General features: G+C 40.4%; 2 protein-coding genes across 3 annotated transcripts in view; one reads left to right on the forward strand and one right to left on the reverse strand.

Annotated features, from left to right (window-relative positions):
* Nucleotides 1-12018, forward strand: part of LOC121923492 (D-beta-hydroxybutyrate dehydrogenase, mitochondrial-like) — a 28774-nt gene extending 16756 nt beyond the window's left edge. The window contains exons 1-2 of one of the 2 annotated variants that reach the window (XM_042453956.1): nt 326-393; nt 10883-12018. In XM_042453956.1, coding sequence (XP_042309890.1) covers nt 10972-12018 — 1047 coding nt within the window. In that variant the 5' untranslated portion in view covers nt 326-393; nt 10883-10971. Of the gene's footprint in view, nt 1-325; nt 394-10882 lie in introns of those variants that run through there. The other variant, XM_042453955.1, reaches the window with a different exon arrangement.
* Nucleotides 1-13836, reverse strand: part of SLC4A8 (solute carrier family 4 member 8) — a 114783-nt gene that overhangs the window by 88529 nt on the left and 12418 nt on the right. The gene's annotated exons all lie outside the window — the stretch shown is intronic.

A 13836-nucleotide genomic window follows, 5' to 3' on the forward strand; every position in this document is an offset into this window, starting at 1 on the left:
ACAAATAGCAACAATGGGCTAATAGCAACTGTCCATGTTTCTAATATAAATGGGGAAACACAGGATTAAATGTTAAAAGGCTTCACTAAGTAGACAGTTGAAAATGTACAGAAATATAATTTCTTGCTACCTCTAGTTTGGAGGAGAGAAAAAAATAAGCCATTTAAATTAAAGTATGAATAGGTAGTACTGTAATATGTTTAATGTGTTGTCTCAGATGTGTGGAGCTGAGCTTTTGCAGCAGCTTAAATCATACACCTAAAATGCTTACATTTTTTTTTAATACAGGAAAACAATAATGCTAAGAAGAAATTAAGATGCTTTACTTAGAGTCAACCATGCAGCCACAATGCTTGTTCACAATGCTGCTATCCTGCTTGTACTTCTTGACATGTAAAACATTTTTTTCTTTTTCCTGCCTTTCCTTGATCTCATTAGGATATCGCCAATCTTTAGTTTATGTAATTGCAGCATGGTTCCTCAGCTGCCAAGAAAACCGACACTCTCAGTGGGAAGTACTTTAAGAAAAAAAAAATTGATTCTTAAAGCTGGGTTAAGTCATTCTTTATACAGTACTACTGCCAGCTGTGATGCCTGCAATTATCCAAACAGAATTTTTGTTTTGGCTCTGTCACCTTGTGTCTCCAGCAGTTGTCCTTCTCATTAGAAAGCCTAAAGGCTATTGTAGGTCTTAAATTAAGGGAGCATTTTTACTAGACCAATAATTATTACATATGAGGAAAATATAATTAAGGTTCTAATGGCATTTGTACATGAATAAAAATCTTGACCAGGAAGAATCTATATGCATATACTGTAGCAGCAAGCTGCTTGTGCAACTGACTGTAATATGAGTGGCTTTGACAATCTTGGTATCCACTGAGGCAGGTATTCAAAAATCCCATACATAAACAGGACAGCACTGGTAGCACAGGCAATTTTTCAGGTCAACTTCCTTTAGTGCTTTGGCTCTGAAAGCTCTTAACACCAGGCATCAGAAACATAGATTCGGAGCCACTTCTGGAGCAACCTGTGGATGCCATCTTCTTCTACGTCTTCATATTTAATCAGTTCTGTGAGCCAATAATGTTGATGGTTCTGTGAGCCAATAATGTTGAAGAAAGTTATATAAATTGCTGACAAGAAAGAAAATAACTCCTGCTGAATTATATGTGGAATCTCCATACATTAGACTATTCTGGGAGGAATCTTCCTTCTGTATTCAGCTTTCCTTCTGAACACAGATGTCATAAAATTGGAGTGATAGTTAAAAACAGTGTAGCATTATTAACTAACTAGGGGCTCATTCCCACTTAAATTGAAACCGGAGTGCGATTCGCATTCCTTCCATGTTGGTAAATTGATTCGAAAACGTCCCTTGTTCCCACTATGAAAGCAGATCTTTTCATTACCCCCCTGTAATTGCTTCTTTTCTTTTTTTTTTTCTTTTTTTTGGCATGATTGTCATCCCCACTAGTTTGCACCACTTCAAAATGTATATCAATCATCTGTGCATCATCAGTGACATAAGCAGGTCCCTCCTGGACCCCTGCCATGCCTGGATCACCCGATCCAAGGGGGGGAGACCCCCAGCAGTCCCTCCCAGGCCCCTGCCACCCTATGATCACCCAAGGTGTTTTTTTTTAATTGATCACATATTCAATTGATTCCTTTTGCAATCATTTGCCTTAGCAAGTAGTTGCAAAATCAATCAATCAAATATTCTATCAATTTAATTTTCTTTTTTAAAAAAAGTGCAAAGGCAGCAGTGAGAGGGGAGAAATTGTGGATCTGCCAAAAACTGAGAAGGGATGGTAAACACCCCTCTGCCATAATCTCTCCCCTTCAGAACGAACTGATTCTGATCTGTCATTCCCACACAAGGAACTCGCTTCAGAATCAATTCTTCTGAAAAGAACCACTTTGAAACTACTCTCTGGAAAACCCGTGATATTTGCCTTTGCCTTGATCATCGTGACAGGATTCGATCACATTTCACAGTGGGAACAAGCCCCAGGAGTATTTTCACACAAGAATTTTCTCACAGTAAAATACATGAGGGGTTACAGTATTTTTTTAAAAAAAAATAATGCAGTGGGTAACACAGCAGGAGCCTTCTCAGAAGTGGGCATTTTGCCCACTTCTGAGAAAGATCCACTGCTGACCTCATTACATTTAAACATCAGTCTAAGAGCTTCTTCCAGTAAGAATCTGATCTTTGTTTTCCTGTTTTTATTGTTAAGTTTTATTTCTGGCAACTCCCCCTTACACACAGACACACACACACACACACACATTTATGATCCCTAATCAGCTCTTTTAGTTGTCATGTTATTAACTTTTGTGTTTTTCTTTTTCCAAACTGCCCCAAGGGCTGTTTGAATACAGTTGGACTTTACTTGTGAACAAACATGCACAAAATTTTACTTGTTTTTCTCTTGCAACAATGAACTTCTGTATTTGCATGTAGCATGAAAATTTGATCACTTTTTCCAGCAAGCTGTATATCATTTATCCCACAGTAACTTTACTAACTGAAGCTTATTTGTAAGTCACTCTACAGTAAATGCTAAATATGACTTGTAGTCTAAAGCAGATTGAATTCTACAGAATTTTGGTAGTTGTCAACAGGAATTAATGTTCTGCTCGGAATCCCAGTTTCTCTTTTTAAACAAAGCTTCTAGTCCTCAACACTGGGGAACAACACTGGGCTATGCTGGAGGCAACAAAAACTGCAGTGTCCTACATGGATCCTCAAACTAGCAGGAACAAAATAAAATTTGCTTAAATGTGTATAATTTGCATTGATTGCATTTTGTTAGCTAAAAAAAGCAGGATGCAAGGTTTTTTTAATGATACATCACAGCCCTTTGCTGCTGACTGTATCACAGAAAATGTGTTCAAGGTTATAAGCAGGCAGGGAAGAAACCAATGAATTATCAGAGAATAATTAATTGATATTCCTTTCTGCACTCCAGGGAAAGTAACTGCTCTTCATTTTGACAGGAACAGCTCTTAGAACAAAAGAAGCACTAGATGATCATTATGTCAGTTCAAGTTTGCTAGAAGCTCCCTGTCAATATGAGATGCTGACAGAAGATGCCTTTTTAATCCAAAATCTTTCCCCACTCCTTCCTCCTGGAAAAACAATATTATTAGGACAAGTCCATTTTGCACAATTCCCAGCTTCTTTAAAGCAAATGCGAATATTAAACCATTTTAAACCCTTTGTACATTGTGCTTCCCAGGTAATCAGCTGTTCTGTTTTACAGGGGACAGTCCTCTGTTTGAAAACATGTCCACTTCAAGTCCAGTTTAAAGATAAAGAACCTTAATATCGGAGAGCAATATTTTTGAGGTGAGCCTCAAAGTTACCCATCAGCATTTAGCAGCTGAACCACAAACTGAGCAAGCACAGAAATTACCGTATTTGGTCACAGTCTTACCTGCTACAGTACAGATGTACTGTGTTTCCACTTAAACTATAGTAACAGTTTCTTAAATTGGCATCAGTACGGTTTATATTAACATAGTAGGTGTGTGTTGCTTTTAGGGATGTGGTAGTGGTCACCTTACACATCTCCCATAGAACTCTTTTATGTCTTTCCGGGGATTCTGGGGCATATTCTGAAGCACACAGTCCTGCACAGAGTTACAGCAAAGCCTCATCTATCACCCATGCAAAAGAGTGCACAGAAAGATTGCATTGTGGGCAGCCAAAGAGTCCTTAATGGAAGATTATCCATCATGTCTCCTCTCTTGGACCTTTATTTTCAATACACATCTATAGCATTTGCCTCTGCTGCAAAACCTTCCCTTCTAGTACTGCGGCTTAACTTGATACTCACAATCTGCCCTTTTAATACAGAGTGATTCAAAAAGGAATGATGCAAAACCAAGTAAGAAAAGTTTTACTATTTTTAATCACCCTGTATTATTTATAGGATGATTAGCAGTCAGTCCTCTGTATCCACAGATTTTTTATCCACAGACTGAAAATATTTTATATATATATATATATATATATATATATATATATATATATATATATATCCCCCAAAAGCAAACCATAATAATAATAATAATAATAATAATAATAATAATAATAATAATAATAATAAATTTTATTTATATCCTGCCTCTCTGATACAATCTTGATCTCTGATCTGATACAATCTTGATCTTTCCATTTTATATAAGAGACACCATTTTACTATGCTAGTGTATGCAATGGGACTTGAGCATCCACTGATTTCGATATACATGAAGTCCTGGAGCCAAACCCCAGTGGTTACTACGTATTATTTTTTTCATTTTCAATAAATATAAACATGTAATGCCAGTATTTTAAGTTCCTTAAAAGGGTTTCATCAAGGCAGAGGACAGACAGGACTATGCCCCAGTGAATTTATAGCATTGGATTGACCATGGGGGAAATGGTATTGAGAAAGAACAAGAAAGGAGAATATAGGTACATAGTTTTGTGTACTCAGAGCTTGGGCTAGCCGAAAGTACTAGATACTTAGCAGTCTGATAGGAATAAAATCTGCACACTCACAATTTCCAGCATGGCCATGCAATCCTTTGCCAAGTCACACTCTCTCAGTCTCAGGGCAAGGCAATGGTAATCCTCCCCTGCACAAATCATGCCAAGAAAACCTCACAATGAGCTCACCATAAGTCAAAAGTGACTTGAAGGCAGAATAACAAACGCACAGTATTCCCCATGCAGAAGCCCACCTGACCAGCAATTGAATCTAGCTTCCAATATTGCTATGAGATTGCTTCTTCTACATCATCTGTAGGCAGTAGGCTTGCTTAGGAGATATAAGGCAAGCATTAGGCCCAGAAAGTGGCAAGGACCACTAGGACTCTAGTTCAGAGTGGATATCAACAACCAGGAAAGGTGGGCAGCGGTGAGAGGTGCAGGAGGTATGGATGGGGAGCAGCCCTCTTATTCTGCCTGCTTCCTTACACTTCAAAGTGATACATAGCTCCTGAAATGTCTTCCTATGACTTCTTTATGTCTTATATTTCCATGAAGAGTAATAACCGGGACTGTTTACAACTCATTAATCACTTTGCTGCCCAATGAACACAAGGGACAGGTGTTGGGAGTGGGACTGCCTGTGGCAAAGACAGGGTAGACATATGGCTGTGTGTGGTGACAGAACACATATTCAATGGTGAATCAGCTATAATCCACCAATTGCTCTCCAGACCCAGCTTACATCTCACCACCTACTGGATCTGTGTCATTGGAAATAGTGAGGCTACATAAATAATGGTGATTAATGACTGGGAAGCGTGGGCCCTCTTCCTTCTCTCTCTGTGCAATCTGCAGCCTTGAACAGACTACACTCAGCAGCTGTGCCTCTCCAAATGAGGGAAGAGAGTAAATGAGGATAGGGCAGCCAACTGATGAGGAAAAAGCAGCCTGTCTTGCTCTTGTGCCTTTAATAGTAGCCTGGGCTACAGATATATAAATTAGAAGATAAAGCTTTTTCACTGTCTTAGCACACAAAGACTGTTAAGATGATAAACAGGGAACATCTGGGGTTAGAAGAGGGCTGGGGACTGATTCTAAGAAACATATAAATATGGTTGAGGGTTTCTATAAAGACAGAGATAGAAGACTGTGCTACTGTGTAACTAGATGTGGGCATACTGGAAACTCCTGGCATCTTTAAAGTAGTTATGATAAGAAACCTAGGAAAGTAAGTTGAGACTGCCATATTACATGTGCACTGATCCTTAAGCGCTGGCAAACCAACACAAGTTGTAGATCATGTTGTCTCCTGTATTGCACAGGTTGAGAGGGAGATGGTTGTCTCATTCTGGTACAAATTGGGAGGTGTCAGTGCAGTAGGAGAGGAGGGACACAATCTAGAGGCAAAACTGGCATGGAAAAAATGTAGGAATGCCACACTTCCCATGGAACTGTTCCTGAGTTTAACGCCTTCAAGTTGTTTCTCACTTATGCCAACTCTAAGGCAAGCCTATCACAGGATTTTCTTGACAGAATTTGTTTAGATGGAGTTGGCCCTTGCCTTCCTCTGAGGCTGGGAGAGTGTGACATGCCCAAGGTCACCAGGTGGGTTTCCATTGTTGAGTGGGGATTTAATCCTGGTCTCCCAGTGTCCTAATCCAACACTCAAACCACTGCACCATTCTGGATCTTGTTTAAGTCATACCACAAAGCTTTCATCCAGGATCACATTGAAAGAATGGCAGATTCCTTATACAGTAACTCTTTAGCCCCAACTTGTAAAGTAACTGATCCTTAGTTTTTTGTGGGTTTTGGGGGCTATGTGGCCATGTTCTACAAGAGTTTATTCCTGATGTTTCACCAGCATCTGTGGCTGGCATCTTCTCTGAAAAAGCCAGCCACAGATGCTGGCAGAACATGGCCACATTGCCCGAAAACCCCACAAAAAACTAGAGATGCCAGCCATGAATGCCTTCGATTTCACATAACTGATCCCTGTTTTTTGGCCCCTCTATACATGGCAGGCCTAATACATATGGGTGTTCACACTGAAAGTGCAAAGAAATTGTATTTATGTGAGAGACTAGTTATAACTATGTTATAAAGAAGCCTTAACTATCTGAGTTTAATTTGGATTTTATGAGATTATTGTTACGTCATTTTTTTTAAAAAAAAAAAACTTGGTCTGCAGATTTTGAAAGATTGTAAATCAGAACTAATTTATCCTGAAGCAGAATTTTTGCTGTGACACTAAACACAACCTCCACTCAAAGGTAGATGATTTAGTGGTGCTGAGTGATTTTCCACTCTCTCCCCCTTTATAATGAGTTTCTCTAATTCTTATTTATGTGTGTCAAATTTTAAATGGTGAAACATACATCTATAGTACAGGGGTGGGCCTGCAGATCCCATCTATTCTAGTTAGTATAGGTATGGGATTATGAAAGTTTCAGTCAACAATATCTGAAAGGTTACAGATTCTCAATTTCCCATAAGGGAAAACTGCTTAGTAGGTATTTCTAGGCCTTCTAGATAGAATAAAAATATGTCAGCTGTTATGCACGCTGTAGTTGGTGGTGAAATGCTTATTGCTCTTTTTGTAAATTGAAGGAGGTGTATATAATTTGTTTTCATTGCAGAAGTGTTTAAAATAATAGTTGTGTTTAAGTACTTGGGTAGCTACCATACTGTAGAATTAATGCAGTTTGACACCACTTTATCTGCCACAGCACCATCCTATAGAACCCTGGGATTTGTAGTTTGTTGTATAGTTTGCACCAGAGCTCTCTGACAGAGAAGGCTGAACACCTCACAAAATTACAAATCCCATAAATCCTTAGCATTGAGCCATGGCAGTGAAAGCGGTGTCCGACTCCATTTATTCTGCAATGTAGATGCAGCCTTGGCCTCACACTAAAGCAACAATGCTATTTTAGGGTGGGAGGGAGATAGGGAATTAGGATTTGATATGTCTTGTTATGTTTCTACATGTCACTTGTTGTATCGTATTTTCATTGTTCTTTTGTTTGTTGTTACCCTCCTCGATCCAATACAGGGAGAGGCGGGATACAAATTATTATTATTATTATTATTATTATTATTATTATTATTATCAACCTACTTTAACTCCAGATAAACTAGAGACAGGAATGCTGACTGGATGTTGTTAGACTACAGTTCCTATCATCACTGGTGACAAGCCATGCTGTCTGGAGCTGGAATACCTCCACATCTAAATGGCCACAGATTTGTCAATGCTGATATAAACAAAAAGCTGCAATTTTGACAGCTGTGTTTTTCCACAAAGAATGTAGCATAGAGAATATGGGTCAAAAGCTAACTTATCACCTAGTTCTTGCCATACTTGCTTAATCATATATCTGGTTATTTCTCCTTCCTATTTCCAAAGGCATGATAACCATAAAACCGGCCAGATGTGTAGAGGGTCAAAAAAACTGAGTTCAGTTACTATGCAAGTTGAAGCCACAGAAGTATAAGGGGTCTGCCATTATTTCAAAGTGAGCCTGGATGAAAGCTTTGTGGTATGATTTAAATCAGAGCCAGTGTGGTGTAGTGGTCTGAGTGTTGGATTAGGACACTGGAAGACTAGGATTCCAATCCCTGTTTAATCATGGAAACCCACTGGATGCCCTTGGGCAAGTCATACACTTTCAGCCTCAGAAGAAGGCAATGGCCAACTCCCTCTGAACAAATTCTGCCAAGAAAATCCTGTGACAGGTTTGCCTTAGAGTTGCCGTAAGTGAGAAATGACTTGAAGGATTTAAACTTGAAAACAGTGGAAGAAGATATTCCCCCGCCCTTCTACTAGAAATTGTAGGTGTTTTTATTCAACAATGAGAGTCTTCAGATGTGCTTAGAAATTTGTACAGTATTTTATTAATATTACAAATGCAGGTTTGAGGAATCAATGGCAAGAAAGAATCTAAGGATCTGTACAAGTGAGGAATGTGTCATTCTGCTGATAGACCCTAACTACTGATGATGGTGGCTAAAGTTGGTGGGAGTTGTAGACCAAGAGTATCTGGACAGCCACACATTTCCCATCCATGGTTTAGAAGATGAAGGAAGGCGTTCATATTTATGCCATTAACTTTCTCAAGAAGGTCAACAACAAGTGTATTCAAATGTTCTCCCTCTGCTGTTATTTTCAGAACTTGAAAGTTACAATCTAAAAGTAATTCATTGCATAACCTGCCCATGCACCCACTGGAAAGTAATTCATTGCTGTTAACACCACAGAAATCATTTTAAAGCAACTTCTTATATGCTTGATTACCTCTACATCATTGTTTTTGAGGGGAAATAAATTAACCATAAGATACTACTCATCACACCAAAACAATGATCACTGTTCCCAATTCAGCATGTTACTTTCAAGATGGCCACAAGTCTGAATAAGCCATACCCACTTAAGAAGGGAGGCAACTCCAATCTGCCCAATGCCCCACTGCCCTTACTGGAATCCCATCAGCAGCCAGCTATTCTGCAGTTTAGTAAAAGAAAGGGGAGAGAGGAGGGAAGGCAATTTCTATTGGTTTATCATGCCCAACGGCAGTCTGCCACCAGTCCAGAGCTTGCCATTATGAAAGCCACGGTGAGATTTCTAGAGAAGCCCATTCTGCTGTCCTTGTGCACATTATGTTTCACTTGCTGGTTAGTTTGAGCTGTTGAAAAAGAACAGCAGTCAATCAAGAGAAAATTAATGCATCATCTGCACCTTAATGAGAGCCTGCATTCTACACCTGAAAATTTGAGATGGCCTGACCTTCCCCAGTCACATCCCAAACCCTGAGAAACTGAGCTGGGAGTGAAATGGAACCAATAATGTCAGGGCTTGGACAAAATGTTGCTCCTGATTGGCAGAAAAGCCAGTTCAAGCCATTTGGAAGCCAACTGGATCCACCCTTTGAGAGCAGATCCTCCTGATATCTTCCCCCCATAGAACACATCTTGCAAAAGGGGAAAGATGCTGATATTCTAAGCAGAAGGTGATCCAAGGGTACAGCTCCTTGAACAGAGCATTCCCATATGATTGCTATTACTAAACAGAATTAATGTGTTCATTTATGGCACATATTGAAATATTAATTGCATCTTTGGGATCGCATCACCACAGGCCTCTTGAATGATGAAAACATGATACGATTAAGCATCTTAGCTGCAAAAAAATCCTGTTTTAATGTAAAGCATTTGGCAAAAAGCAGGTTATAAAACAATTTAAAAGCATGTACACAGTTCTGGACCCCCCCCCCCCCCCCTAAAGCAAAAAAAGCATATGCTTGAGCCCCATTATATCCAATAGGGCTTGTGCTCGCTACGCAGCCGCGCACACATACCCTGGCCGTGTGCACCTCCTGGCCGTGCGAGCCATTCACAAGCCTCATTGGAAATAAGATGGTTTGTGCTCATTGTGTGGCCATGCACGTGCATTGGGCATTCACCCGTTTTCCGGGCGGCTTCAGCGTACACTGAAAGCCGCCTATAAGGAGCCCACGTATGGCGCAGGCTCACTGTATATGCATAAATGCACATGTGCATACTCATTGGCTTTTCCCAGCTAAACTGGAAAAAAAACAGGCTAGGGTAGATTAAGAACGGAGGACACAAAGGATGTCCATAAGATATTTTAGTAGTACAGTATTATTGTGCAGTAATGTAATTATTATGAGGTATAGTTTGAAATCACAGCATAGAGCAGGGGTGGGAGATACAAAGGCTACAGGCTACATGTAGCCCCCAGATCTATCTCCATACAGTATATATATTTCACAAAGAAAGAAAAGAAATACATGTCCAGACACCTCCAGGGACCAGGATTCTAAAACAGGTTGCATTTGCGCACGCACATACCCCTTGTCTTAGACCCAAGCCAATTTTTTAAAAAAGCTACAAGTGACCTTCCAATCACTTCTGGTTTCATTCATGGGGCTTTTTGAAGTTTACAGCAATTTCTGGGTAGGTAGCTGGGCAATAACTCCTACCCAGATGCTTCCAAATTGTCCACCTCTGACCTATGGCAATCTTGTTGAAACCAAGTAAGACTGGGCCTGGTCAATATCTGAATGCGAGTCCATCTTATAATTTACCTGCAAGTTCCTTTATGGAAGAAGGGTGGGTTTTACATGAAATAAATGGCCTCAACTCCTAGGTGCTACACTGAAAAAGGTTTTTAAAAAATAAAACAAAACAAGCTCACAATCTGACTGACTGTTGTAGGTCATTTAAAAAATATATTTTAGGCATTTGTTTCCACAGCCTTATAAATATTCAACTAGGCTTATTTATATATATTTCTTAAAATGTTTATCCAGTTATGTATATGTCTCAAAATATTTATTTTACTTTTTTTTTTTTTTTTTGCAAAATTCAAAGAGAATAACAGCATAGCTACAGTAAACAATATTCCCATGGATTTCCATGCAGAACCAAGAGAAAGCCAGTAAGTACAAAGACGTCAACCCATGTCAACCGTCATTCTGCCTCATACCCAAATCTCATGGACTCTTGCTCAGCTGACTATGAAAGCCCAACACTTCAGAAATACCACCAGCAGGCTTTGGTCTCTTCCAGAATGTTGTTTCTCTTCCTTGAACCTGAGTGGACAACGCTCCTATGGCACAGAAGTAGAAAAGATTGGCGAGCGACCTGTCCTCATCACTGGCTGTGACTCTGGCTTTGGCTTCAAGCTGGCCAAGCACCTGCATGGAAAGGGCTTTATTGTCTACGCTGGCTGCTTGCAGAAAGAGCAAGGCCAGGGAGGCTTCAAAGACCTAGATGCCATGAAAAGTGATCGCATGAAAACCATTCAGCTCAATGTCTGCAATAGTGAAGAGGTGGAGCGTGCGGTGGACTCTGTGACTGCCTCCCTGAAGAACCCACAGGTTGGACTCTGGGGTCTAGTCAACAACGCTGGGATTTCCACTTTTGGGGAAGTTGAGTTCACCAGCATGGACACATATAAAAAACTGGCTGAAGTGAATCTCTGGGGGACTGTCCGCACTACAAAGGCCTTCCTGCCTCTCATCCGGAGGGCCAAAGGCCGTGTTGTGAACATCAGCAGCATGTTGGGGCGGATGGCAAGCCCGGCTCGCTCCCCTTATTGCATCACCAAATTTGCTGTGGAAGCCTTCTCTGACTGTCTGCGCTATGAGATGCAGCCACATGAGGTGAAGGTCTGCATTGTGGAGCCTGGGAACTTCATTGCCGGCACCAGTCTGTACAGCCCTGAAGGCATCAAGGCCACTGCCGCCAAGATGTGGGATGAGCTGCCTGAAACAGTACGCCAGGATTATGGGCGCAAGTATTTTGATGAGCAAGTGGCCAAGATGGAGACATACTGCAAAAGTGGCTCTACAGACCTTTCTCCTGTTATCGAAAGCATCACTCATGCTTTGACTTCTTCCTCACCTTATACTCGGTACCATCCCATGGACTATTACTGGTGGCTACGCATGCAGGTGATGACTCATTTGCCAGGTGCTATTTCAGATCGCCTGTACATTTATTGAAGAGAAATGAGTGCATTTCCTGCTGCAGCTCTAACCAGGAAAGGAAATGAATTCTAAATATTATAATGTATATATTTCCCAGTATTCATTTGCTTCGTTGACTTTAAAATACCTTATTTTCAACTTAAACTCTTATTCATTCAAAGGTTTGAGCATCATATAATCATCACATGGTATAGCTTATAAACAGGAATAGGTTGTATGTCAGAAGGACTTAGCAAAGCATTATTTAATTTCACATATTATCCTTCTCCTGCACTTAACTCTCCTGTTCTGGTCAATTATCTGTTGTAGTAAATGTTTCTTCAAATAATAATAACTCTCAGAATCCCACTTTTCTGAAAATAGTGCTGTAGACTAAATTAGATAACCCCAAAGTGTTACTGCCTCTGTCTTCAGGCCTGTTTTGGTTTCTACAGTATGTCTAGTTTAAGAACTGAGAGCAGGGGAGAGACTGGATCAAAGGAAGCCACTGAAAAAGCTTCTATACATTGTCAAAAATAATGCAGTTTGACACCACTTTAACTGCCACGGCTCCATCCTACAGAATCCTGGGATTTGTAGTTTTGCAAAGCACCAGCACTCTTTGGCAGTTTGGCAATTAATGCTAATGACTTTGTAAAACTACAAATCCTTGTGGGATTTAAAGTGTTGCCAAACGGCAGTATTTCTATAGTGTAGATTCCCCCTGTCTCCCTTTTGCACACTCTTTGATTGCACACTCTTTTTACATACCAGAGGGCTGCTTCAATGCAACTTGGTACCTTTCTTGCATCACAGCCCTGACACTGTTGACCTCTCAGGTTCCGTTCCTTTCCTTAGTTCCAACCCAACAAATGCAAAAGCTTCCCCAATTTTTCAGGCAGCTTTTTTCAAGGCTGTTGGGTGCTGCTGTATGTGTATGTGTTTAATCATCCAATAAACTGAGATCTTCACAAAATCTAGATAAAACACAACAAGAATTACCTGGTGGCTTTGAAAAACTTATTTCACCAGTTGCCTTTACTTTTTCAGGGAGCTGGAGGAAAGAATCCACCATGGTTTTGAACATATGCCAAGTGTTTAAAAGCCTACTTGGCTCAGAATTCTTTCTCCTAGAAAACAAACAAACTAGAATCTACATAGCTATTGAAAGCAAGGGCTATGTACGTCATCCTTGCTAAAGACAGTGGTGACAATGAGTGGATCCAGTGCAGTACAACATACAGTACAATGCACAGCTTTACAGTTTCAAAAGCATTTTAAGATAGTGTCCTCAGGGTGCTGACCACGTAGGCAGAGATACTACTTGAGGCTTTAAAAAGTGCAAGGATACAGATTTATAGGGGAGTACTACTGGAAACTACCTCTGCACACTGCTTCTTAATTCCGTGTACAGCTGCAGATGCTCACTGATGAGGGGAAAAGCATTTTATAAGAATATTCTATTATTTAGCATAGGATTTTTAAAAAATACAGAAATACTAAAATTATACAAAGGCATCTATGCTGTGCTTACATTCACCTGTAAATTAATCTGAACCCCCTTTTTTTTAAAAAAAAATGTAAAACTAAATCCATGTGTTAATCCCAACTAGGAAGATCTATTTAAGCAATGGTATTCACATTAACTACTTATCAAGTTCTCATTGATTTAATCCAGGGGTAGGCAACCTTTTGGAGCCGGGGGCCGGGTTGGTGTCCCTCAGACAAGTCGGGGGGCCGAAGCCGGGGGGGTGGAGCTTCCACCCTCTGGGGCGGGGCTGCATGCTGGGGGCGGAGCTTCCACCCTCCAGGGCGGAGCCACCCTCTGGGACGGAGCCACCCTCTGGGGCGGAG

This window comes from Sceloporus undulatus, chromosome 2 (assembly GCF_019175285.1).
Source record: "Sceloporus undulatus isolate JIND9_A2432 ecotype Alabama chromosome 2, SceUnd_v1.1, whole genome shotgun sequence".
Lineage (NCBI taxonomy): Eukaryota > Metazoa > Chordata > Lepidosauria > Squamata > Phrynosomatidae > Sceloporus > Sceloporus undulatus.